General features: G+C 41.6%; 1 protein-coding gene across 3 annotated transcripts in view; it reads left to right on the top strand.

The window, feature by feature from the left end:
- Positions 1-25,998, top strand: part of scaper (S-phase cyclin A-associated protein in the ER) — a 79,250-nt gene that overhangs the window by 12,000 nt on the left and 41,252 nt on the right. For 2 of the 3 annotated variants that reach the window (XM_015964475.3, XM_015964477.3), the window contains exons 3-20: positions 512-588; positions 819-1,016; positions 5,600-5,700; positions 6,059-6,175; positions 6,705-6,832; positions 6,932-7,218; positions 7,693-8,043; positions 9,192-9,359; positions 9,485-9,551; positions 9,633-9,750; positions 11,552-11,663; positions 12,085-12,225; positions 12,333-12,488; positions 12,583-12,725; positions 13,242-13,323; positions 13,423-13,575; positions 15,024-15,131; positions 21,285-21,421. In XM_015964475.3, the coding sequence (XP_015819961.1) occupies positions 512-588; positions 819-1,016; positions 5,600-5,700; positions 6,059-6,175; positions 6,705-6,832; positions 6,932-7,218; positions 7,693-8,043; positions 9,192-9,359; positions 9,485-9,551; positions 9,633-9,750; positions 11,552-11,663; positions 12,085-12,225; positions 12,333-12,488; positions 12,583-12,725; positions 13,242-13,323; positions 13,423-13,575; positions 15,024-15,131; positions 21,285-21,421 (2,644 nt within the window). The remainder of the gene's footprint in view (positions 1-511; positions 589-818; positions 1,017-5,599; positions 5,701-6,058; positions 6,176-6,704; positions 6,833-6,931; positions 7,219-7,692; positions 8,044-9,191; positions 9,360-9,484; positions 9,552-9,632; positions 9,751-11,551; positions 11,664-12,084; positions 12,226-12,332; positions 12,489-12,582; positions 12,726-13,241; positions 13,324-13,422; positions 13,576-15,023; positions 15,132-21,284; positions 21,422-25,998) is intronic. The other variant, XM_015964478.3, reaches the window with a different exon arrangement.

The following is a 25,998-nucleotide window of genomic DNA, read 5'->3' as shown; positions in this document are numbered from 1 at the left end:
CAGAACTGAACGACATGCGTCTCTCTCTCTCTGTCAGCTAACTCATAACTTTATAGTTTTGGTCCATCATAAGTATAATTTATTAACATTTTAAGTTTCCTCTTTGTCAGAGCTGACATTAGAATCCATAGTTTTCTCTGGATTAAGCTACCCTGACACCCTCAGCTGACGGCACTTGGTTTGGCCCCCCCAAAAAAAACTTTCTCACAAAAATGACTTTAAAAGCCTGAATAATTCATGTATGTGTAAAAAAAATGTTTAAACGAGTTTACCTTATGTTTCTCTAAACATTGAGTCATGGGAGTCTAACCTGCAATTTGCTCGTTAAGGCCTAGCAGTCACATTCTAATAAAATTGTCATTCTTCTAAATTAAGCTTTTTGTGATCTTTATTATTATGGTGTCTTGAACATCTTGTGTTGTTTGAATTACGTTTACTTTAGTGGTAGTTTGGTTAATTTAATAATTAACTGAATATAATCTTTCTTCTCTTCTACATCTTTTTCACAAAGTAAAGTCCAAAGGCAACTCCAGTGGCAATTCCAGGTCACAGAGGATCAATGCTGGACAACATAAGAATAAAAAACAGGTTGTTCTTTTTTTCCCTTTAATCCACTAGAGGGCTCTGTTGACTTGCATGTTGTGTAATTTTTTTTGTCCATCCTACTTTCTCTTCACATTTTAAACAAACTGAATGTATCAGTGTTGCTGTGTAAGTCCATTTTAAAAATGTTATGTTTTAGGTTTATATAGCAAATGAAAATATAAGCAGGTTTGTTGCATTTCTGTCTGGCTCTGATTGGCTCTATGTGTTCACAGAATGCTGGTGTGGAAGGTAAAGGCACATCTGGATCTCCATTGGACAAAGGGTCTGACAAGAGCCCCACAAAAGTCAGACAGCCACGCAAAGTTGACCTTCGAGCGCGGTACTGGGCCTTCCTCTTTGAGAACCTGCGTCGGGCGGTGGATGAGATTTATGTCACATGTGAATCTGACCAGAGCGTCCTAGAATGCAAGGTTTGTGTTTGCAGCAGCAACAAACTTATCCTGATGAACTTTAAGATAATTTGGGACACATTATGAATGGTGCAGAAATTTGGGGTGAAACTGGATGTCTTATGATTTTTGAACACTAGAGGGTGCCATTGAGATTATTACAAACTCACATTACAATTAAATTCTTGGGTTCAGCTCATGCCAGAGGGGTTTGATGAGAGCTTGTTGGTGAGAGGGTCAACACAGCAGCTCCCTCAGCAGGCACATTTGCTTAAATACATTTTATGCCCGAGTTGAGTGTTTTTAAAAAATTTATTATTTTGGTTTTTTTAAGCATTTTCTGAAGCAGGATTTGACTAACCTAAACACATCTTTGACACAATTGTGCATTTTAAAGTCCATGTAGGCTTTTGTTTTCTTAAAGCAGTACCTGTGACATTCCTTAAACATTCTGCTTGTCCTCTTCTATTGACTCTTCTGCCACATAAGTTGTGTTCAACTTGGTTCTGGTGGTGCCCTGTGGTCCGCACCGTAGCCTAGTTCCCTGTATTGGGATCAGCATGGTTCATTGTCACAGTGAGGCTCCCTGTAAGGTGTGTGTTTCTCTCTTTCTGCCCCCCTCTTTCATACCACCGAATGGTGACAAGATGGTGGCGCGCACGAGTGCAGCGGCTCTTAGCTCTCCAGTTTGGTGCTTGTTTTTATTATCTTAACTGTGTCCATTTAAAAATTTCTGCAACGCTAACATCTATCACAGCCGACAGAACATAATCGACGTAGGTTTCAGCCTCAGGTTGCCTGTTTCTGGCAAATATCAGCACACACACAACATCCCGGAGGACATAGCGAGACTGCCGGGGTCTCCGTGGATGGTATGCCTGCCTAGCAAGCGCAGGAGGCAGCGGAGGGAAAGAAAACAGAAGAGGGGGTGCTGATCAGGCTCGGATGTTATAGGCTACGTAAACCTCACCGGCCAGCACTCCTGAGCCTTTTCCTGTCTAACGCCAGATCCATCAGCCATAAAATGGACAAACTGGAGCTACAGATAGCCACAACGGGCTTTGCACGGAACTGCAGCATTATTCTTATCACGGAGTTGTGGTTGCACCCGCTGATCCCCAAATGACTACAGGCCTATTGCACTTACGCCTGTAGTGATGAAGTGCTCATCAGAACCTGTCTGCCTCCCACTCTGGACTCCCATCAATTTGCATACAGGGCAAATCTTTCCATCGAGGATGCTATCACCGCTCCACACTGCGCTGAGTCACCTGGAGCACCGAGGAAGCTACGTGAGAATGCTCTTCTTGGACTTCAGCTCAGCATTCAATTACATCATCCCGGAGATCCTGGTCCAGAAACTGTCTCACTTGGGATTTGTACCTCCATTTGCCTCTGGATTAAGGACTTCCTGACAAACAGACCACAGTCTGTCAGACTCGGCCCCCACCTGTGCAACACCATCACTCTCAGCACCGGGTCTTTACAAGGATGTGTTCTGAGTCCCCTATTGTTTACACTCTACACATCCGACTGCTCCCCGACCCATCCCTCAAACACCATCTTAAAGTTTGCAGACGTCACCACCGAGGTTGGACTTATCTCAAAGGGGGGTGAGTCGGACTACAGGGATGAGGTCAACATACTGACTAAATGGTGCTCAGTAAACAACCTTCAAGTGAACATCACAAAAACTAAAGAACTTGTACTGGACTTCAGGAAAGGTAGAGCAGACCCGGCCCTACTTTACATCCACGGGAACTGTGTGGAGAGGGTACACTCCATGAGGTTTCTGGGAGTGCAGATATCCGATGACCTCTCCTGTACTGCAAATACCACGGTGGTGGTAAAAAAAAAGGCCCAGCAGTGTCTCCACTTCCTTTGAGTGCTCAGGAGGAACAACTTGGAGGAGAGGCTGTTGGTGACATTTTACAGAGCCACCATAGAGAGCGTCCTAGCGTACTGCATAACAACGTATGCAAGGTGCTCAGTTGCAGACAGGAAGGTGCTGCAGAGGGTCATAAATACAGCCCAGAAGACCATTGCCTGCTATCTGCCGAGCCTGGAGGACATTGCAAACTCTCGGTACCTCAGCAGAGCTGGCAACATCATCAAGGACTACTCCCACCCCAGCAACCATCTGTTTGAACTGCTACCGTGAGGTCGAAGATACAGGTCACACAAAACTAGGACAAACGGATTCAGGAATAGCTTCTTTCCCAGGGCAATCACCGTTGTAAATAAATACAAAAAGAAGTAGAGAGGAACTGTGTACATATACACTGGTCTTGTGCAATAACAAATGGTACACCGTATATTGTTACTATATTTATTCGGCTGCTTTTGTACACCCTTTGACTGTGTTTTTTTTTAATATTTTTCATATTTATATAAATTTTTATTTTTATTTTTTTTTGTATTTTGCACCAATGAGAGTGGCACTCCAATTTCGTTGTACTTTGTACAATGACAATAAAAGGCTATTCTATCGTTCTATTCTATCTCTCGACACACTAATGCTGCCTAATGGGCACGAAGCTGGGTGCTGGACATAATCCCCTATCCCACCCAGCTTGGCCTTAATGGACACTGATAAATGATGAAGTCATCTGGAGAGGAAGCAGAGTGCTTTGATTGCCCTCATTCGCAATCCCCATGTGTGGCTGTTGGTAGTCTTCGTTGTGTACTCTCACACAAACAGACCACCACTTTTCACTTTAAAACTTAACATCATCATCGGCGTCAGGAAGCGATGCCTAAGTATCCGCCAAGGCTGTTACTGTTGGAAATCTTTTTATACTTTTAGCCTCTCAAAGGGGAATAATTCTCTTAGCAGAATGGATCATACGTTTTATTATTAATGCAGATGGTTTCTCAACTCAGGGAAAAGTGGGACAGGTTCTCAGAATTCCAATCTGACCCCAAGGTTTCATGCAATTTAAAAATAAATTGAAATACGTTAGTTTGGGTCTGAACTCGTTAAAAGGACAAATACAGAAGAGTACGTTTATTTATTTGAGGTCAATAACTTTCACCTCAGCTGAACGTGGCTTTGCTCCTCATGGAGGGGCAGGATACCTTACTTTATGGCAAAACCTCTTGAAGGTTAAACAATATGCCCTTTGAACAATAGGCAAGCTAAAGTTGTGTAGATGTGGCTTTTGTTTAGTGTTGGTTCATCTCTCATCTCGGCCTTCATTACCAAATAAACACCAGCCCGTCGCTGCGGTTGACCAGAAGACTCGCTGCTGGACACATCTTTCACTGGCTTGACTCGTCTATTAACTAAAAGCACTGTGAAGCTTTACTCTCAATTACCACTCCCTTCAAGCTCCCCATCAATCAGCTATGTCTGTTTCATTAGAGCGCTGAGGGGGGGACCACTCCTTCTGCATAGCCAATATTGCTTCCCAGTCCACGTGCACATAATAGACCTTTCTTGTGACAAATTGGTCTTCTCTGTTCTTCCTCAAGGCTTTCAGTGAAGTGTTTACTTTTACACAGCTTCTGCTTTCAAGATAAACTATTCATCTCTCTGAGTTCCCCTTGTCATTTTAAATGAATCAAACAAATGTGGACTGAGGGTAGGTGTTTGAAATTCACAAAATCCATCCATCTAGCCATCCCTCCATTCATTCTCCTCTGCTTTTTCTGAGTCGGGTCGCGGGGGCAGAAGCCTAAGCAGAGAAGCCCAGACTTCTTTCTTCCCAGCCACTTGTGCCAGCTCTTCTGGAAGAAAACTAAGGCATTCCCTGGCCAGCCGAGAAATAAAGTCCCTCTGAGTGGGTCCTGGGTTTTCCTTTAGGTCTCCTATCAGTTAGAAGTGCCCAGAAAACCTAACCAGGGAGGCATCTTTCAGATGCCAGAGCCACTTTAACTGGCTCCTCTCGATGTGGAGGAGCAGCGGATCTACTCTGAGCCTCTCCCGGATTACTGAGCTTCTTACCCTATCTCTAAAGGAGAGCCCAGACACCCTGTGGAGAACTCATTTCGTCTGCTTGTATCTGTGATCTCATTCTTTCGGTCACTACCCAAAGCTCGTGACCACAGATGAGGGTTGGAACATATATTGACCGGTAAATTGAGAGCTTTGCCTTCCAGTTGAGCTCTTTTCACCATGACAGACCGGTACAACGCCTGCATCACTGCAGACGCAGCGCCTATCTGCTCATCAATCTCCAGCTCCCTTTTTCTTATCTGTTCTGGTGGCCTAAGGATCAGGTCTCTGCTATTTGCAGATGACAAGGTCCTGTAGGATTCATCAGACTGTGATCTCCAGCTTTTGCTTGAGCAGTTTGCTGCAGAGTGTGAAGCAGCTGGGATGAAAATCAACTCCTCCAAATCCAAGATCATGGTCTTGAGTCGAAAAAGGCTAGAATGACTTTTCAGGTTCAAGGATGAGGTCCTGCCCCAAGTGGAGGACTTTTAAGTAGCTCAGGATCTTGTTGATGAATGAGGGACATTCACAATAGTTTATCTTTTATGACTTTTAATTTTTTTATCAAACTTTTTCATTTTAACTGACGATGAAACAATTTTATACCTAATATTCATCTGTAAATAAGTTAACTATTACATTTTTGTATTCATTACACTGTGTGTAGGAGGTGTTGATGATGCTGGACAACTATGTTCGGGACTTCAAAGCTCTTATAGACTGGATCCAGCTTCAAGAGAAGCTAGAGAAAACGGACGCCCAGAACAGGTGAGGCGTTTTCCTGCTTTAAATCACTCCCTGTGGTAGCCTGGTCCCCGGCTTTGAGTCACAAACGGAACAAATCAATAGTCTTGGCTTTAATTCAAAGCGATCCACAAGTTTATTGGGTTCTCTTTAACACAGTGGCCACTGCAGCCATAAATTGACAAAGAAATTTAATTCTGTGTCGCCTCCCTATTTGTTGATTTAAAGCATCCTGTTAATCAATAGGACAAAGTGAAACCTAATTTTATTCATTCCAAACATTTAATCGATGGTGTCAAATATGCAAGTGAACTTTCTGTGTGTTTAGCTGCAGTGAATCATGTTTAGTTTTAAGTTATGCATGGTGTGTGACTTTGTTCAGACCCACTTCTTTAGCCTGGGAGGTGCGGAAGATGTCTCCTGGACGTCACGTGATGCCAAGCCCCACTTCAGACAGAATAGCACCTTCTCCGGGTGCACGGCGCAACTTCAACTTTGGGTAAGCTCCTTCAGCTTTTTTGTAAATCCATAGTCGACCTCCCAGTATCCATCATCATGCTCCGTGGTGTTTAAAAGCTTGCAAGGAGCAGATGATATCTTGCGAGGCAGCCGATAATTGCCGATGATGAAGCTTCTGTTTAATGCAATTTGTTGAGTCTCCCACTCTCCAGCCACAAAATCAGTGGAAGGTGTAGACGAAAGTGTGGGTTGAAGATTGCTGAAGCATTGGTTCAATATGTGCACTGCTCTGAAATCTGATGCTGCAGGAAATGGATATTGATCATGACAGAGGCCTGTTGTACAATACAGTTGCATGCTTTCTGAGAGTGGAGCTCACTGGGGTGGGGCAGATGGACTTATCTTCAGCAGGCTGAAGTGTTTCCAACAGTCAGCAGCACGGTGGTCGCTGCTCAGAAATGAGATTTAATCAAATTTAAAGTTGTGCTTGTATGCAGGATGGATGCCACCATTTGCTTATTCTATTGCATGGTGTGTGTGTGTGTGTGTCTGTCTGTGTTCTTGGTCAGTGGTCCTCCATCAACGCTGGCTGCAGCTCGGCTCTCCCACACTGGTCCCAGCTGGGCAGACAGAGTAAAGTGCACTCAAGCCACCCAAAGCTCGAGTCAACCGACCGCATCCCCAGCAGAAAAACCCAGTAAGAAATGACCCATACATCCCACCCCACATGGATGCTCAAAACAAAAAAAAAAAACATGGTTTTATCCTGTTTACACAGTGAATTATGTGTCTCCAGGTAAAAAAGATGCAGAAGGCTGGGAAACTGTACAGCGCGGTCGCACGGCCAAACCTCGCTCTGCTACCATGGTTTCCAAGGTCGGTCCTAATCTGGCTCACAACGCTCCAAAACAGGACTTCGTCAAGTCCAACTGGTCACGACAACCGCCACAGGAAGAGCGGCAGCTGCGGCCTGAGCGTCCCCTCAACACAAACGAGACCCAGCACGATCCTGAACAGCTAGTCCCCGCGAAGCCAGCCCCCCTGAAGGAGGCCGAACATCCAGAGAATGGACAAATAATGGAGGTACTAATGTTGAGTACCTTGTGACATCTTTCTGCCTGAACAGTTCCTGGATATCAATTATTCACATGGAGCAGTGTAATTCTAGATAGTTTTATCAGCCACATTTGTTTTTGTTTTGGCTCCATGATATTAATAGGCAGGCTGTCCAGACGGGCAGATCAGCCTTGAAACAATTGATTGTGTGCTGACATCTTAGAGGCAGAAAGGCCTGAAATAAATGCTGAAGACACCTGACACAAGTGTGTCACAACATTCAGTTGAAGTGAAAAATACAAATCTGCTGACCATAGCTGGATGTTGTAGAGCATGTTATTGCCAGTTTCCCTGCATGATTTGTGTTTTTATCTGATTTTAATTTGGATTTCTTTTAAATGTTGTCACAAACTGCTTGAAATATGCATGTTTTTAATTGGGTTTGCATGTGTTTGTGTGTGTGTGTGTGTGTGTGTGTGGGTGGGTGTGTGATTGGTGCAGCCCCCAGCAGAGAGTGCACAAGCCTCAGAGCAGTGTGTCGACGCATCCTGTGAAGATGTGCAACCCTCCATAACATCCCTTACTCCATCCCAAGCCCCAGAGTGCACCCAGTCCAATGCGGCAGCCCTCCCCACAGACATTACCATATCAGAGCCGGTCACATCTCCGCCCATTACAGCATCCGTAGACCCACACCAGACGGGTGGGCTCGGTACTCCGGTGGCCTGTGGGGATGCCGAGGCCGAGGGGGGCGCATCACAGGGCATGGCAACATCTGCTGCAGGACAGGCTGAGACTCCCATGGCACCGGTGAAACTGGAGAGCGTGCTGGACCCCACAGAGCTTTCCACTGTGAGTGCTGAGAGATGGAGGGGCGGAGGGAGGGGATGGTGGAGAGGGTAGGGATCCCCCTAGGGCTATTCAAAGCCTAAACAAAGTCAGTCTAAAGAAACCTTCAGACCAAATGTGCAGGCAGGGCCGCATAGCTCCGTGTAATGTTGTTATAGCAGCATTCACTGTTAAGAATAGCTGTGACTAGATGGACTTTGTACTCAGCTGAGTGTTGCTAGTGTGTTACCCCAAAAGTAATCACTCACATTTGTTAACAAATAAGTTCAGGAAAAAACAAAATGGAAATCGAAAGTGTTTTTTAGGTAATTTATTTTTTTTGCCCACTGTGCAATATTTAAAGCTAGCTTACGTCAGAAAGTTATTTTGGAGTAATATAAAGGATGTTAATATAAGAAGGGTTTATTTTTATTAGTTAAAGAGCAAGTCACCCCCTACAAGAAACTTACTTCACTCCCACTTCATGTTTGAAAAATGCAACAAATGCTGTTGCTTGGCAGACCGAGAGGGCGGAGCCGCTAACAAATACACACACACAGGCTCACAGTGGCATAATGACATCATAATGTACCAGATGACATCATAGCATACCTCTTATCCAATAGCGGTGGCAGATTTAAATTCAAATGCAGTGCAGAATTTTTCCCTGACGACGGCGCAACACTGACAGTTTTAGGCAGAATATTTGAATTTTAACCAAGATGCACTGAACTGCCAAATTATTGACTACACGTGTCTGCAGCACGATTAGACACTCCTTTATATAGTTTATCAGCAAAAAAAATGTGATTTGGGGGTGACTTGCTCTTTAAATTCCACTGAAACACGTATGACAAATAAATACAACCTCCCTAAATGATCAAATTTTATTTTATATTATTGAGTATTTTCCTGATTATTGCAGCGTTAAAAAGTTCTTTAAACCGTTTCTGAGAGCAGTAGCCTCCTTCCTTACCAATATCTCCTCATCCTCACTGTAAATGTGTCCTGCATGTTGTGTCTTGTGGTGGTTGTGTGGTACAAATTGAAGTTGATGATTTTTTATGAATCCCTACACACACACAAGCACTCTGTTATATTCCGGCTGCTTGGACAGTGTGGTGGTTTGAATAACATCTCATGTGCTCTTTCATGACTGAATCTGTGTTCAGCCTCAGTCCATGGCAGAAGTCCTGGCCAAGAAAGAGGAGCTGGCTGACCGACTGGAGAAAGCCAATGAAGAGGCCATCGCCAGCGCCATTGCCGAGGAAGAGCAGCTGACCAGAGAGATTCAAGCGGAAAATAATGACTTGGAAACTGACAACGAAAGTTACTTCTCTGTAAGATCAGCCACGCTCAGTTTTACTTGATGTTTGATGAATTCTCTTTTTTCTTATCTATATATGACTTTCATGTTTTTTTCCTTTATTGGGAATTGACTTAAAGTATCATAACTTTACTACAGGGTGGCATCAGTGGTGGAAGTTACAGTGGGAATATGGATTGGAGCGAAATGTTGGCTGATTTTGATGGTATGGAGGACATCTAATGCTTATTTTTGGAAAGCCAACACTCACATTACAGCCTTACATTTTTTGGTGTGTGTACTGCAGCTCGGGAGTCGTGGCGTCAGAGTACCTCCTGGGGTGACATGGTGGAAGAAGAACCTTCTAGGCCTCCTGGACATGGGATCCATATGCATGAAAAACTATCCTCACCATCACGCAAAAGGTACCTTTTAGCTTAGTAGTTTTTACACCTGTCGATTTTATTTTTTTTAACTCTGCTGTTGTGAAAAAGTTCTTTTAAAGTAGAGTTTAAACTAGAGATATCCCATATCGCTTTTTCATTCAAATCTGATATTCTGATATGGTCTAACTCTTAATTTCCAATATAAACTCATATCAACATATGTGTGGTCTCCCCTCTCAAAAAAAAAAAAAAAGAAAAACAGAACAAGTTTTGGGTATAATCACTTATCTTCTATCAACTGTAAACATTATTTGTGCAAAGTACACTTTATTTAAGCTAGGCCAATTGCGTCAAACAAAAAACTCAAAAGCTAGACCTCAGACTTGTCATTTTTTGAGTGAGACCAATACCGATAATTAACTATATTACATTTTAATAACATCCTTTAATAACATATTTTTTACAATTTAGTCTGAGAATTTTAATGTTGCCTGTTGAGGTGGCTCGGGCATCTGGTCAGGATGCCTCCTGGACGCCTCCCTGGTGAGGTTTTCCAGCCACGTCCAACCGGGAGGAGGCCTAAAGGTAGACCCAGGACACGGTGGAGGGACTATGTCTCTCCCCTGGCCAGGGAATGCCTTGGGATTCCCCCGGAGAAGCTGGCCCAAGTGGCTGGGGAGAGGGAAGTCTGGGCCTCTTGCCTTAGGCTACTGCCCCTGTGACCCGACTTCGGATAAGCGGATGAAAATGGATGGATGGATGGAATTTTAATGTTTTAAATATGTTTAAAGAGTAAGTCACCCCCTACCAGAGTGTCAAGCCCGCAATTTTGGGAATTCCAATGGTCACACAGGAAGCGCCGCACTGCTGAGCGCTTCATGGAAAGTCGTGTGATGGTCACAACATCACGCGGGACTTGAGAACAGGAAGCGGAAAGTGATTTCTTTGTTTTTACGTAATCAAACTTGCCATCGTGTTTTGTCTCTAATTAATAAAAAATGGATAAGTATGCTATTAGAATGTTTTAAGATGGTTGTGTTTTGCCATAAAGCCGTTCCACATTGTAATGTCTGTTAAGTACTCCACAATGTTGAAAACAGCCGCGCTTATCTTCAGCGCCTCGGCGCAGACCGGCGCTTCTAGGATGCGGCGTTGCGCTCCCCGTGTAGCCACTCTCAGTAACTATAATGGCTTCTTTTTAAAATGACAGCACGGCACGTCTGTCTTCAGTGTGCCCCAGGCTTTACTCCACCTCCTGTTTGAAAAATGCAACAAATGCTGTTGCCTGGCAGATCGAGAGGGCAGAGCCGCTAACAAATACACACACACAGGCTTACGATGGCATTGTGATATCATATGGTACTAGCTAACGTCATAGTGTACCTCTTAACTAATAGCGATGACAGATTTAAATTCAAATGTAGTGCAGTTTTTACCTGAATAGGATGCAACACTGACAGTTTTAGGCAGAATATTTAAATTTGAACTAAGATGCACTTAAGTGCCAAATTATTGACTAAATGAGTCTACAGCACGATTAGACACTCATTTATATAGTTTATCGGCAAAAAAAGTAGATTTGGGAGTGGCTTGCTCTTTAAGTTTCAGTTTTCCTTCTGACTGAATCGCTGCTGCAGCTTGTAGGTGTAGACTCAGTCATCCTGGACATGATCACCCTGAGAGTTTTAGCTGAAAACAGCTGGACTTTTCTGGTTATGTTGAAGACATTTTGCCACCCAGAATGTCAAACAGACTTTTAGCACCAAGTGGGATTTAATACACGTTCTGCACATTACTGATGGAGTGATGGTAAACAGATTTATTTTCCCGTTTTTACCAGAACCATTGCAGAGTCAAAGAAGAAACACGAGGAGAAGCAACTCAAGGCGCAGCAGCTGAGGGACAAACTTCGTGAAGAAAAGACTCTCAAATTGCAAAAGCTCATGGAGAGGGTGAGTAAGCTATGCTGACCTGACAGACAGCAACCCTAAAGAAACTCCACTCAAGCTCAGCTCAGCCTGGCATCCAACGAGAGCGTCTTTCAGCACGCTGCCCGATAAAATCACTTAATATTATAAACCTCTGCTGTCATATCCAGGCCATCTGGCCACAGCCACTCATGAGAGAGGCCTCTAGCCAAAATCTACAGCTTTCATGAAGTTTGTTTTCATACTTCGTCATAGCAGATGAGTGGGTCGTAGAATAAACTGGGTTAGCCACATAAATTCATACAGTGGTGTTTATTTTCATGAATCTACACATGGTCATACAGGAGAGGGTAGAAAGAAAAAAATATGACCATCTTGTTTTGTCTTTCAAAATCTATTGTACATTCCCTCCTTTTCAACGCTCCTCACCCGTCCCTTTCTGTAGGAGAAGGACGTGCGGAAGTGGAAAGAAGAGTTGTTGGAGCAGCGTCGGCGGATGATGGACGAAAAGCTGCTGCACGCCGAGTTTAAGAGGGAGCTGCAGCTCCAGGCGATTGTTAAAAAAGCTCAAGAAGAAGAAGCTAAGGTAAAGAGAGTCCAACTGTAGCCACGTAACGCCCCAAAATGAATCAATCAACAGTCTTTGTTTTATTAATACTTGGTCATTCCTTGTGTGTGTATTTATTTCATTAGGTGAATGAAATCGCTTTCATCAACACTTTGGAAGCCCAAAATAAGAGGCACGATGCCCTGGCCAAGTTAAGTGAGTATGAACTGCGTCTTAATGAACTTCAGGAAGAGAGACAGAGGAGACAGGAGGAGAAACAGGCCAGAGATGAGGCTGTTCAGGTATCACTCCTCTCCAGGCTCAGCCATTTGCTTTTATTACTTAGGATTTTTACTATTGGCTACATGTCTGTTCCCTTCTTGTTTTCCTCTTTAGGAGCGTAAACGCGTTTTGGAAGCAGAGCGGCAGGCTCGAGTGGAGGAGCTGCTGATACGGAGGAAAGAACAGGAGGCTCGTATTGAGCATCAGAGGCAGGAAAAAGAGAAAGCTCGGGAGGATGCAGCGCGGGAAAGAGCCAGGTTTGTGATATCAGACGCCTTCATTATGGGTCTAAAACAAATTAAAGAAGCATTTAGAGCATAATCAGGTTAATCCTCAGCCAGTGTGCAAATACTTTGGTGTCTAGCTCTGAACACAAGACCAACCAGAATAAATGACATCACATCAGCCAGAACAATGCACATAAGAGAATATACTTTTTAATTTTTGTTTTTACGGTTTAAGAGTATTAAATTATTTTTCTTTAACTTTCTAACATACAACACATATTTTTCTATTTTATAATAAAGATAAATGTCTGCCTAGTTGTAATGTGGTTTAATAACATCAGGTTAAAACTAACAAAAATTAAAACAAAAACAACATCAATATTCACCTTTAAATTCTTTAAATGACCTCATCTTAGAAAACAACGACGTTCTGGTGCAACAACTCTGTACTTTTGGTTGTTTCCATAAAAGAAATGTCAGGTATTTCAATAAGTGAGACTTCATTTTCCATCCTCTGTGGTTTATTGCTGTTTTTTGTTTATATAGAGATCGAGAGGAGCGCCTGGCTGCTCTCAGCGCAGCCCAGCAAGAGGCCATGGAGGAGCTGCAGAAGAAAATTCAAATGAAGGTAAGTTTATACCATGCCACCTTGCTGCTTTTGCAGACACATGCTGGAATCCCCTCTCCCGTTTCACATATGACCCACGGTTTCCGGTTTCTTCCACAGCACGACGAGAGCAGCCGTCGGCATATGGAGCAGATCGAGCAGAGGAAAGAGAAGGCTGCTGAGCTCAGCAGCGGTCGGCATGCTAACACAGACTACGCCCCCAAACTAACACCATACGAGCGCAAGAAACAGTGCTCGCTGTGTGGCATCGTGGTATGTAAAGGGACTTTATGCATGTTTCAGGACTTTATATGATTAGGAACATCAATCTAAAGGGGAGTATGAAACTAAACATTTCTTTTTATTTATTAAAATCACTCATCATTAGTTTTATACTTAAAATATTATAAACGAATATATGTATGCTTTTGAACACATCATCATTTGGAAAAACAGCAAAGAAAAGTCATTTTGCATCTGCAGGGGGAAAAAGGCAAAACTGAAGGTGATTCAAAGGATTTTTATACAAATGAGGATTAAACTGCACCGATTAAACAGATTTATGACCAAATATATTCTTTTTTAAACCACCTTGCAGCAAATTCCACAAGCACACACATTTATCTTTGATTAACTGGCTGCTATGACAACAAGGGTGGGGCACCTTGAGATTTCAGACTAGCATCAGATAAAAGAGGAGGGTCGAAGGCATACAAAAAAAAAAGCAAATCTTGTTAAAATGTGAGATGACCTTGGCTGACATCTGACTCTAGAGATCATGGATGGGTCAGCAGCAAGCACTTTGTTTAATGACATTAATCACAAACCATCTCAAATGGGCTTGTTTCCAGAAATTGATCAAAAACAGTTCCTGGTATACACCTACCTCTTGTCATGGCAATCTGTCAGACCTGTCCTACATTTATTAAGACTTCTAAGATAACATTAGGGAAATAAGGCATAAGTGAGCAATTTTTTCAATGACTGTTTAAAGGGATATTCCACCTCAAGGGAAATTTTGTCTATTTTCGTATTCATGTCTGACTGCTTCAGTGTTAAGACCAGGTTTTTGGTTTAGTAATGTCTGGGTTTATATATGAGCAATCGCTTGCTTAACTAGCGTCGAGGTGAGCTATAGCTGCCTGGCACCTGGCTTCTCATCATGTTGCCACTGTCTTGCACCAGATGGCTGGCCCCTTTGGAAATTTCTTCAGGAATTTTCTAGTTGGTATTATTATTGAGTTATTTTAATCTCTTTTGCACACAAAATGCTAACTTCTGCTACTCACTTCCATTGTTTATGCTAAGCTAAAGCAGACAGACTGCTGCCAGACCAGGAGAATTACAGCGCTGGTTACAAAATGCTTTATCTCACTTATGTAACTCTGGGGAATACGAAAATAGACAAAATTTCACTTAGAGGGTGGAATATCCCTTTAAGCTTAATTTGTTTTCCAGTTTACGCTGTAGGGATTAAATCAACAAAACTGATCACAATGAATAAATACAGGGAAATACAGAGTCATGTTATGTGGCTAAGTATCAGTTTCTGTTCTTCAGCTTTAAACTGAGGTTGGGGAGAGGCCGATTGTGTCCCATTGTACGTGTCCGTGTGGTGTATTGTTTCACCAGGGTAACACAGAGCCCTGCTGACCCTTTCCTGCCTCTGTCTCCATTGTGTCTGCAGCACTGACCTCTGACCACTCTGTTTGTATTTGCAGATCACCTCAGAGGTGCACCTGTTCAGCCACACCAAAGGCAAGAGGCACCAACAGGCCGTGCGAGACAGTAGCAGCATCCAGGGACGGGAGCTCTCAGATGAGGAAGTGGTGCGTAGCACACCCCACACAGCGCCAGGAACAAACATCCTCTGGTTCTGTCAAAGAACACTTGCCCCTCTGCCGCTTGTGTCATGTAAATAAGACAAAGAGAAACAGCAGTTGTGTTTTATGACGTGGTCATTATAATGGTTTATACATCCCTTTATACACTGCCTCATCTCTATTGTTGGCTTTGTGTGATTTCAAATGAGCCTTAAAATGTACACAGTTAGGGTTCAGCGCTCCAGTGCCGCATTTACATCACCCTCTTGTCCCTAGGCCTTTTATTTTGTCATGGAGTGGCTTTTCTGTGGGAAGGCAGCTTGTCAATGCAAGGTAACCTCTCAGGCTGCAATATGAGATTGGCTTTCAGCAAAGCTCATTGTGAGGTGAACAACTGTTGGTGCCATACACAGAAGCACCGGCCCCAACAGCTCCTTCATTCAGAGCATTTCTTTTCTCCCCAATCATTGTCTGTTTTTTAAATGCTGGTCATTGTTTGCACGAAGCAACATAATAAACGTCTTATCATCTTATCAAACAATGTTGGAGCTCTTGTTGCATTCTTGACTTCTCTCTGAAGTCATTGTACACTTGTGTGAGATTTCAATTGGCCATAGCTACTTTTTAGCTGTACACGTGATAGCTTATCCCACTGTCCAAAAGGTGCTAATCTAGTAAATTTTGACAAACTTGGAGTAATTTGATGATTGGATCTATTTACGGGCTGCACAGTGGTTAGTGCTGTTGTCCTGCAGCAAGAAGGTCCTGGGTTTGCTTCCCGGCCTGGGGTTTTTCTGAAAGGAGTTTGCATGTTCTCCCTGTGCATGTGTGGGTTCTCTCCGGGTACTTGGGCTTCCTTCCACAGTCCAAAAACATGACTGTTATGTTGATTGGTTTCTCTTAATTGTTTTTAGGTGTGAGTGTGTGTGCTTGTTTGTTTATTTGTCCTGTCACTGTGTGTCTCTTTGTTGCCCTGCGATGGACTAGCAATCTGTCCAGGGTGTACCCCACTTGTTTGCTTGTTGACTGCCAGAGATGGACACCAGGCCCCCCCCCCCGACCCTGCGTGGTCAAGTGGGTTCAGATTGGATGGATGGATCTATTTACATGGTTGGTTTATAAGCTATAGCTCATTTCCCTTTGCCTATAAAGTTAGTCTTTTTTTTCTTCAGATTTAGGAAAGAACATTCTGATTTTATCATTTTAGTTCCCCCTCTCTGCTAGTTTATCATAATAAACTAGACATTTTTTATTGATTTTAATGGCACATTTAAAATTTTCAAATTGTTAAAGTGAAAATGTGTAGTTTTTAGTTTTAATCTCTGGAAATCTCCATCAAAATGTTGTTGTAAATGAATTAAATGATGCCCAGTTGTTGGAAAATATTAGCAGCTTTGTAACATACAACAAAAAAAATCGGGTCGAAAATACACGGGAGCGGGTCTAAGTCTCAGGGCGACGCCATATTAGACACCATGTTTTCTTTTATGGGGGCCTGTGAGGACAAAATGCATTTACTGATTTGTAACAAAACTTTCACCATTCATAAGCGTTGTTGTTTAACAGATGAACCTTTTTGCTGGTTGCCAGTGATAAAAGGGAGTCTGATGTGCTTGTCATTTTGCTGGAGGTTTGCGTTCCCAGGGATTTTTGACCCTAGTGGCCATCCGTTGGCTAGGTCTTACTCAAACACAAATACTGCTTGCTTGCAATGATTTAGGTATCTACTGCCCCCTATAGCCAGGGAAAATGGTCACTTTAAACACTCGTTTAAGTAAACAGGCTTTCTTTCACACGCATTATTCATCAAAGCCTCCAAACCTCAGTGTAACAGTAGGCAAATCTATAGTCCTCTATTGTGATTAATATTCTCTAATAGGTTGAATTTTCTGTAAGTTGAATGTCTTTTATTAACCACGGAACAGGGTCTCCTGAAAACACTGAATGTGTCTTGGGATTGTCTGGATAGAATTTTCCAATCAAATTCAATCTTAAAAATGGCAAATGTCATCTGGCTTTTAGCCTTGCAATATAATGTCATGCAATACATATCGTTTTACCATATTCTTACCAATCCACATCCTTAGTAATTACACACACACACACACTTAAAGGGACTTTACGTAGTTTTGAATTTTTATGCTCGCGATTGCCCCCTCAGGCCAAAAGCGTAATGGCAGCTTCAATAGTAGGCTCGTGCACGAGGCACGCATGCTGTACGTGCACAATCCTTAAGGAAAATAACAGCTGAGACAGTCCAGTGTGTGTGTGTGGCCCGGAGGACAGGAGAACGCGCAGCTAATTAATTAAATAATATGGTTCTGTACCTTTCTCTTCAGCACAGCTGACAAAGGTTTATGATGGGTCAGTCCTCCTGCATGCTCAGATCATTCCCTTCCCTTGCTTGAAAAATTGTTCCAAAATGAAAGTTGAACCCACATCTTTTTTTTTTATCTGTGAATTCAATGCCGTTCAGCGAGTCTCAAATACAAATTCGGGCATCTTACAGTAAAAAAAATATATACCACGAAAGTAAAAAATAAACTCTAAATAAACTTTGTTCACATCCAGAATCAAACTCGGGTCTTCTGCACGAGAGTCCGACGTCTTACTAGATGAGCTAAAGCACCAATGACGTCCTTTGTATCTGTAACATTTATATCCTTGATGACAGCTGAAACAACATTCAAAGAACGGTTCGGAGCAAAAATGGCTATTTTGTTGCTAATTTGCAGGAAATATCTAGAAGAAAGTTCTACAGAAAGTAGCCAAGGGTCCTCAGAAATGTAGCTAGGTTTGTCACTAGGCGTAAGGAACAGCGACAAAGTGGCACTGCCTCTCTCTGCTGCTAAAGCTACGGATAGCAAATGCTACGGGCTATGCCTGAGCGTGAACGCGCATGAAGCAATCTGCTCAACCCGAGCAGCTCTCTTTTTCTGTGATTTTACAGAAAAACAGGCAATCACAGTAAAAATGCCAGGGCTCATTCTACAGGACCAGGGCATTGCAGGAGAATGTATGAAGAAGGAATTTATTATTTCTATACATGTTTTGGCTGTCAAACTTCCATAATGCCCCTTTAAATATCTGAGATGATTAGTATGACTGTCACATGACCACCCCTCCTCCCCTCCCGAAAACATACACAAATGGCAATTACATGGAAATTAATTTGTTTTTAATATCAGCCCAGTTTTACTGGGCTGATGTTTGGGGCAGCAGTTGCTCAACGGGTTGAGCGGGTTGTCCAGTAATCGGAAGGTTGCAGGTTCGATCCCGGCTCCGGACAGAGAATCCTGCTGTTGTGTCCTTGGGCAAGACACTTAACCCACCTTGCCCGCTGGTGGTGGTCGGAGGGTCTGGTGGCGCCTGTGCTCGGCAGCCTCGCCTCTCATCTCCACCAGTGTATGAATGAGTGTGTGAATGGATGAATGATACACTATAGTGTAAAGCGCTTTGGAGTCCTTACTCTGAGAGGTGCTATACAAGTGCATGTCATTTATCAGACTGATATGTTAAAAAATGACAACACCAAGAGCTGACACCAAAATAGATGCTGATCTGTTGTGCATCTGTGCCCCCAAATATTTAACGGCTACAGACTAGGGTTGTCACGGTGTGAAAATGGAACCTCACGGTTATTGTGACCAAAATTATCACGGTTTTCGGTATTATCGCAGTATTTTTTTTAACGTGCTACATTTTCACACAGTTAAATAAACCCTGTATGTCAGGAAATATTGTCCTCAGTTTGTGTCTAAATTTTGCCTAAAATGTGTTATTTTGTAATTATGTTGTTCGTTTACATTTTTCCCTTTAGTCTTTAAAATACCAACATTTGCCCATAACTTCTTATTTTTTGTCTGTTTGATGTCATCATTTAAAAAAATATTAGATCAGATGATACTCAGTACTCAAGTAGCCTTCTAATCAGATACTCTTTTTTTTACCCTTACTTGAGTAATAAACCCTATATCAGGAAAATATTGTCCTCGGTTTGTGTTCTTCCAGTGAGCTTTGCAGATTTGGGAAAATGTCGTCAGGCAGTAATCTTTGTTAAATTCATAATTATTCTCAGAGAGAGACCAACTCTTATCTGCCCCTGGGAGCCCCGTAATGCATAGCGTCATTTCAATATGGGGTGTCCGCGACATGGTGTAAATGCAGGTAGCGGCGCTGCGGCAGCTTAATATAGCGACTCGTTGCAGTCTCCCTCAACCCATATCCTCAGATCACGCATTTTAGGTAGAACGCTAACATTAGCTTGCCTTGCGTTGACTTTAGTTGTGGGTGATGGTCACGCAGATGTGTCATGAGATTTGAAGCATTGCTGCCTTTCACAGACACTTTTTCTGCATGTGCTGCAAACAGGATAGCCGTCTCCTATCAACTGTCCCTCGGCATTCTTCAAATATCCAAAAGATGCCCGTACTTCCCATTTTGTCTTCTTTGAGGGATAAAAAATGTCCTCCTGAGTGCTTCCGTCTCCTCCTTTGGCCATTATTTCAGCTTTAGCTTCAAGAAAGTTTTGGTTGTAAACATCAAAGCGCGCATGTGCCGCCGGCAACTTCAGCAGATGATACGGTGGCTGGTAAGGGTCACCGCGCCTACACCGCAGCCACTGTAACCCCCCCGAGATAATATAGGTTTTTTTTTTAAACAAGGCGGTTATTATTATTGTCAACTTTTTTACCGGGGTTTACCGCTACACTGGTTACCGTGACAACCCTACTACATACACAATTGACCTGGTATTTCACTGACAAGAGCGAAGCTGCACGCATATAATAACTACAAAATAAATTCACTTTTTAGGAAACTGAAAATTCATAGGCAAATATATAGCTATAAAGCTGTCATGGTTGCCCTTGTGCTTTTAAAATTTATTTTTATAAAAAAATATTCCAAATTATTAATTTTAAATTGGGTATGTGATGCAACGTTAAAAATAAAGTAAATGTGATGACTGCTTCTATCATGGAAATAATTGAATATTACAATGAGTCACATCCAAACAATTTTTGTTTATTTTAAATGGCTACTCAAAAATGTATATGTGTTTTCCTAATACAGTTTTACTCTATGCATCCTCAATAGTTTAATTAAAAAATATAGATAAAGAAATCTGACTTGTTGATTACCCGAGATACTCTAAACTTGGTAATCTTCATTTTCATTTTAAAATGTAGTTTCTGTATCTACAGCTTGAGTTTTCTCCAACTCTTAAGTTTTTTTTACAGCCACTCCCAGTGAAAGCCCCTTTTCAGGCAGCAGGTGCAGGGACAACACTTGACCAAAGGGTATGGCATCCCACACACAGGTTAGCATTACTGCTGAATGGAAACCCTTTATCTCAGGGCCATCTTATTCTCTGGGGTGCTGGATGACAAGTTAATTGGGTAATTGGGTTTCTTGCACATGCATCATGCTGTTCAAATTGGGTTACATTTCCCTCCGTCTCCTGGTGGAAATATCAGAATGATCTGACAGGGCCAGACAGAAAGCAACACCTCCAGGCTGCTTGCATGTCTGGGGGGTGGGGGGGGGGGGGGGTGGGGGGGGGGGGGGGCAGGTGGACACAAAAGAGGATGGACAATTGGAGGTAATTACAGGGACCAGTGTTGCTGTTGAGACATCAGACAGTATATTCAGTATCACATAAGTGACTTATTTCTGCTTGCATTTATTTTTGCTAATGATACACATTAGGCACCATCTTTTCCAGTAAAATTGATTGTGCCAAAATGGAGAGATAGTAGGATTGTCTAAAATATGCATTCTGTTGATTGCAAATTTTCAAAAAAGGATTAAACACTCTGATGCATTTTAGTTTTGGCTCTATTGAGTTGCATAGTTCAGTTGCACCATCCAGTAATTTACAAAAAGGTCAGCATTTGTGATGAGCTCTGGGTTGTTCTTAGGGAGGCATTTGTGTCACTTTGCTCATCGTTGTTCTGTAGATCGCCTGGTACTAATTCCTGTAAAATATCCAAAATGGAATTTATGTATCTACTGGAGGGATTTTTGTAACTATTTGGAAAATGAATAATTTAGGAAAATACTCGTATACCTTTCATTATTCATTTATTGGGTTGTTAGTGTTTGCCCAGTTATATCAGTCACTTTCTTAATCTATTTGTTATATATATATATTTTTAGGAGCATCTTTCGTTGAAGAAATACATTGTGGATATTTTGACGGACAGCTCTGTTTCGTCTGAGAGTGTGAAGGATGGAGAGGAGCGCCAGAAAGCAAGAAAGAGAGCAAAGAAGCTCCGAGCCAGGATGAACTCCAGGTACTAACATCTTTCTCTTCAATCAGCCTTTCTTCTCACAGACTCTGAGAACCAAACTGCCAGGATTTTTTTTCTTCTGCTAGCTGTGACAAGGAGATAGAAAGCAGATGGCATTTGCATCCTTGCTGTCCACAAGGTAACACTGATGAGCTTAATTTATGACCACTTTCTGTGATTGGGGGAGCAAAGCGGCAAATCGATACGTAGGTGCCCATCTCTCCCCCGTAAAGAGCTTTTCTCCAAATTGCTGCCACGACGCTGCCAAACCTGAAGTCTTCTTCAGTGAACAAGATGTATGTTAAAGTATGTATGAGCCATGCCTATTTTTCTTCAGAGTTATAGATTTTTTTTCTTCTTTAGTGGCACATCAAAGAAAATCAATAGTAATCAACAAATTGGAGGTGGTGTTGCAGCATGTCATAACCTGGAGTTGAGCTCTATCAGGTTATCTCGCTTTTAAGAACAGGAGAGAAGAGTTCAAAGGTGCAATGTTGACAATGCTTATTGACTGATAAAAAGATGTTATTGATGCAGATTATTAAGTGGGTTCCATCATGAGCAGGATGACTCTTACATAAAATGCACCTGCAGTTGGGTTTTATTTGCAGGGCATTCTGAAAAGCACTTGTGTGAACGGATGAATGAGAAACACATGGCTGTTAAACAAACACACACTTATAGTTCTTCCTAATCTAAATATAGGTGCTCTAGACTTTAACCATACACCCACACAGTGATGCTTATGGGGTTCAGATCCTTGCACAAGGACATTTAAACAAAGGAAGATGTGAATTTAATATCCAGTTTGAGGACAACCTCTTTCTTTCCCCTTACTCCCAGTGATGGTGCACATTTGTTAGCCAACACTATATTTTGATATTAAACTGTTCTTCTAAGATAGTATCTCACCTAGTACACTGTAAAAAAAACTGTCAGGTTTACGGTAAAATATCGGCAGCTGTGGTTGCCAGGAAAATATCGTGAAAAAAATGTGTTATCTGTAAACGGAAATACGATATACTGGTTTTGTAATCCTAAATTTTACAGTAGACAATGTTTTTTTTTTTTTTACCAAAATCATGGTAGGCAAAAAAACCAATATATTTTTCAATTATACAGTAATTTCATGTTAAAAAAAATGCAACTTTACATAGCTTTTTATGGATTTTTACAGTTAAAAAAGTTATATTAATATTTACATTGATTTGTTGTTAATTTAACAGTTAAAGGATAAACCTTATTATGGCAAATAACTGTAAAAATAAAAATATGGTAAATCTTATTAAAACCTTTGACAATAAAAAACACAGTGAAACTGAATAAGACATTACAGTATTTTATTTTTACTTAATACATTTTACGGTAAATTCCTGGCAACCACAGTTGCCGGTATTTTACCGTACATTTGACAGTACAATAAGAAAATTAAAAAATGTACTTTACATTTAACATTTGCAACCGTTAAATATAGAAAAATATAAAGATGCTCAAATAAGTTAGTGAAAATTACTGATAAACAATGAGAAAAATTGACATAGCATTTGAAAACAAAATAAACATTATTGTTCTATTCCTACCCACAGCATAGATCTGGAGAATACAACATGTGTTCATATATTGTGACTGGTAATCTGTGGAGGAATAAATAAACATGAAACACAAAATTACCTGCCTCTGACCGATCAACAGTAATTAGTCACTGGGTCCTACCTTGGTGAAGGAAAGCACTCAGTGGAGTTTCTAATGGCATGGTGTCGAAGATACAAGCTCTGCAGGAAGACTTCCATGTCGATCAGGAGTTCACTTTGGTCTAGCAGGATCCTCTCTGCAGGAAAAAATGGACAAAGTTTCAAAAGTTTTATCAGTTCTTGAGCAAATCACAGAAATGAACTTGCTCTCGAAAACCGATCTAAAGAAAAAATATTTCTGAAGTTTTAACAATACAGTTCTTCAACCTACTTATGTAAAAGTGATACATAGACAACACAGCCTTAATCACAATCATAATTTATTGGAAAACATTGTACTCAAGTCTCCTATTGATTTATCATAGAACTTGAAGTTAATCGCTGAATCAGGGTTATGCAGCAATCTTGAAGCATATTTTAAACCTTTTCAAGACTCAGTTTTTTCTAGCAAATGAAGTGACCGTTGGGTATTAGAAAATATTAATAATTTCTTAAAGGGCAGACATTTTTGCTTTCTAAACTAAACTTTTCCTCATAAATTTAAAAGCATTTGTTTGACATTTTCTGACCTTACAAGGTCAGAAAATCTTAATTTAGGTAGCGAAAATGTCTGCCTTTAATTACAAAGAAATTCTTAGTTTTCTCTAGGAAATTTTTTTTCTGGAAAATACATAAAATTATTCTCGGAATTGAGAGTTTTAGCTTGCAATTTTGTCACATTCTGCAGGCTCCTGCCATGTGAAACAGCCTTTATTAGAGGCGCAGTTTCCTACATTTCCTCTCATCCCCCTCATGGTCGGGCCCCTCACAAGCTCACAGCAGCAACACACGTGTAGCAATAAGCTATGAAATAAAAACATAGATGATGTTAAAACTCAAAGGTTGTAATGAAGATTACATGATGATTAAAAACAACTCACCTTTACTACACCTGCAAGGCTTCATGTTAGTCTGGACCATTTGTAGCTGCAACAGTCAGTCTGACAGCAGATTTCTTGGGTTCATTTAGCCTGAAAAAATAAAATTATATATAACATCAGTGTTGTGGGAGGTCGCTTCCAGAGATGATGAAAAACGTGGAAAGCGGAGCAAGGATGGAGCTACAGGTTTTTCTGTTAGATCAGGAGGCCCTGAGGTAAAACGGGATGTTAGTGTGAGTCTGGGAAGATACTCCTCTCCAGTGGTGACCAGCCAGGCTGAGATGTAAGGAAAAAAACAGAATACAGAGTACAACATTATTATTTAGAATGTTTTTACCTGCATCAGTTCATGGAGCTTATCCTGTCCTTCAGATGGAAGCTGCTCAGATGCTCTCCACCACACCTGGGTCTGTTCAGGAGTGTAGAAGCTGCTCTGGGTGGAATTCCCATCATGGTCCCTGTGTCGGACACACTGCTGCTGGGAGGCTATGTGAAATATAAAGAAACAGCAAATATATTTATAGTTGTTTTTAAGAGCAGCAACACACGTGTGTAACAATAAGCTAAAATAATTACATGTTAAAACTAGGAAGGTAAAGAGAGACAGATGGTTAAAAATAACTCACCTGCAAGGCTCTAGCCTGGACTGGTGCAGGCTGGTGGAGGACTACATCAGTCTGACAGCAGGTTTATTGGGCAGATTTAGCCTGAAAATAATAACATCATGTTGTTGTGAGAGTTTAGTAACTTAGATCGTGTACAAAACAAACTGTCTAATATATGTGCTTTATAACATGGCTGGTGAGTGATCGGACTGCTCTCAGTGCTAACTGAGGGTCCAGAATCAGACATGTTCTAATGAGAACCGGACTCGGCACCAGTTCAGAACCGGGTCAGGTCTGCTGCAGGAGGAGCTACACTTGAGTGTCCCTCCTGCTCTGCATCAGCTCTGATAATTACTAACTGGCACAAAACCTTAACACGAACCAGTCTGTGACATTATAACACACACAACACTCGCTTCGAGCCTGCGGCAGTGTGGACTGATTGTATAAATTACGTGAACCACGTCCACGTCTCTCTTACTTTGCATTTATAAATATAGCAAATATAGCTGCAAAATTACAGGTAGGGAACGATCTTTAGAAGCTGTTAAATGTAATTATTTAGCTTACTCGCCTCAAATGTGGCCCAAAATCTCCGTTTTGAGGAAGCAGCAGTCGGCGGGATCCGGTGTTCTGAGAAAACGTCCTACTTTGGCAAAATGTCCTACCCGTAGGATAATTTTACGGTGTTTTACGTGACACAAACCCTAACCATAACTCTAACCCTAACCAAAAAAAATCAAGTATCAACGTCAATAAAAAGTACTAATTCTTACTACTTATCTGTTTTCCTGCAAACATGACAGCGGAGTACCATTCCCCTTTTGTGTTGTGCACATGCGCGCACATGCTCAGTAACAACGGGTAGGACGGTTTATTGGGTAGGAGAAATTCCTAGAACACCTGCTAATTACTGGAACGGCTTGGACTAATTTGTGAAATGCTCTTCAAACCAGCATAACCCAGTTCAAACTCCATCCCAGTTCAAACTCCATCAAGTTAGTGAAAGAGTAACATGTAAAAAACACTTAACTACAATATTAACAGCCAATCTACTAGAATTAAATTACTATAATACTAGAAGTTTTGCTGGGACTCTGACTCAACGCTAATGCTAACTACAGCACAACTCACTTGCGACTAATCCGAGTCTGACTGCTACAAGACTGGTTGAGACCGCACTACACATGTCTACAACATGATTAGATGCTCATTTATACTAGTTATCAGCTAAAAAAATTTGATTTTTAATGTGACTTGCTCTTTAAGGCGGACCCAGGTGGTCTGATGATATGGCGTGAAACATAACATAAAGTTTATTTGAAATAATAATTGAAAAAGATTATTGAAATCAATTTTTTTAC

This window comes from Nothobranchius furzeri, chromosome 4 (genome assembly GCF_043380555.1).
Source record: "Nothobranchius furzeri strain GRZ-AD chromosome 4, NfurGRZ-RIMD1, whole genome shotgun sequence".
Lineage (NCBI taxonomy): Eukaryota > Metazoa > Chordata > Actinopteri > Cyprinodontiformes > Nothobranchiidae > Nothobranchius > Nothobranchius furzeri.
The sequence above is the reverse complement of the archived record's forward strand: the minus strand, read 5'-3'. Positions and strand labels throughout refer to the sequence as shown.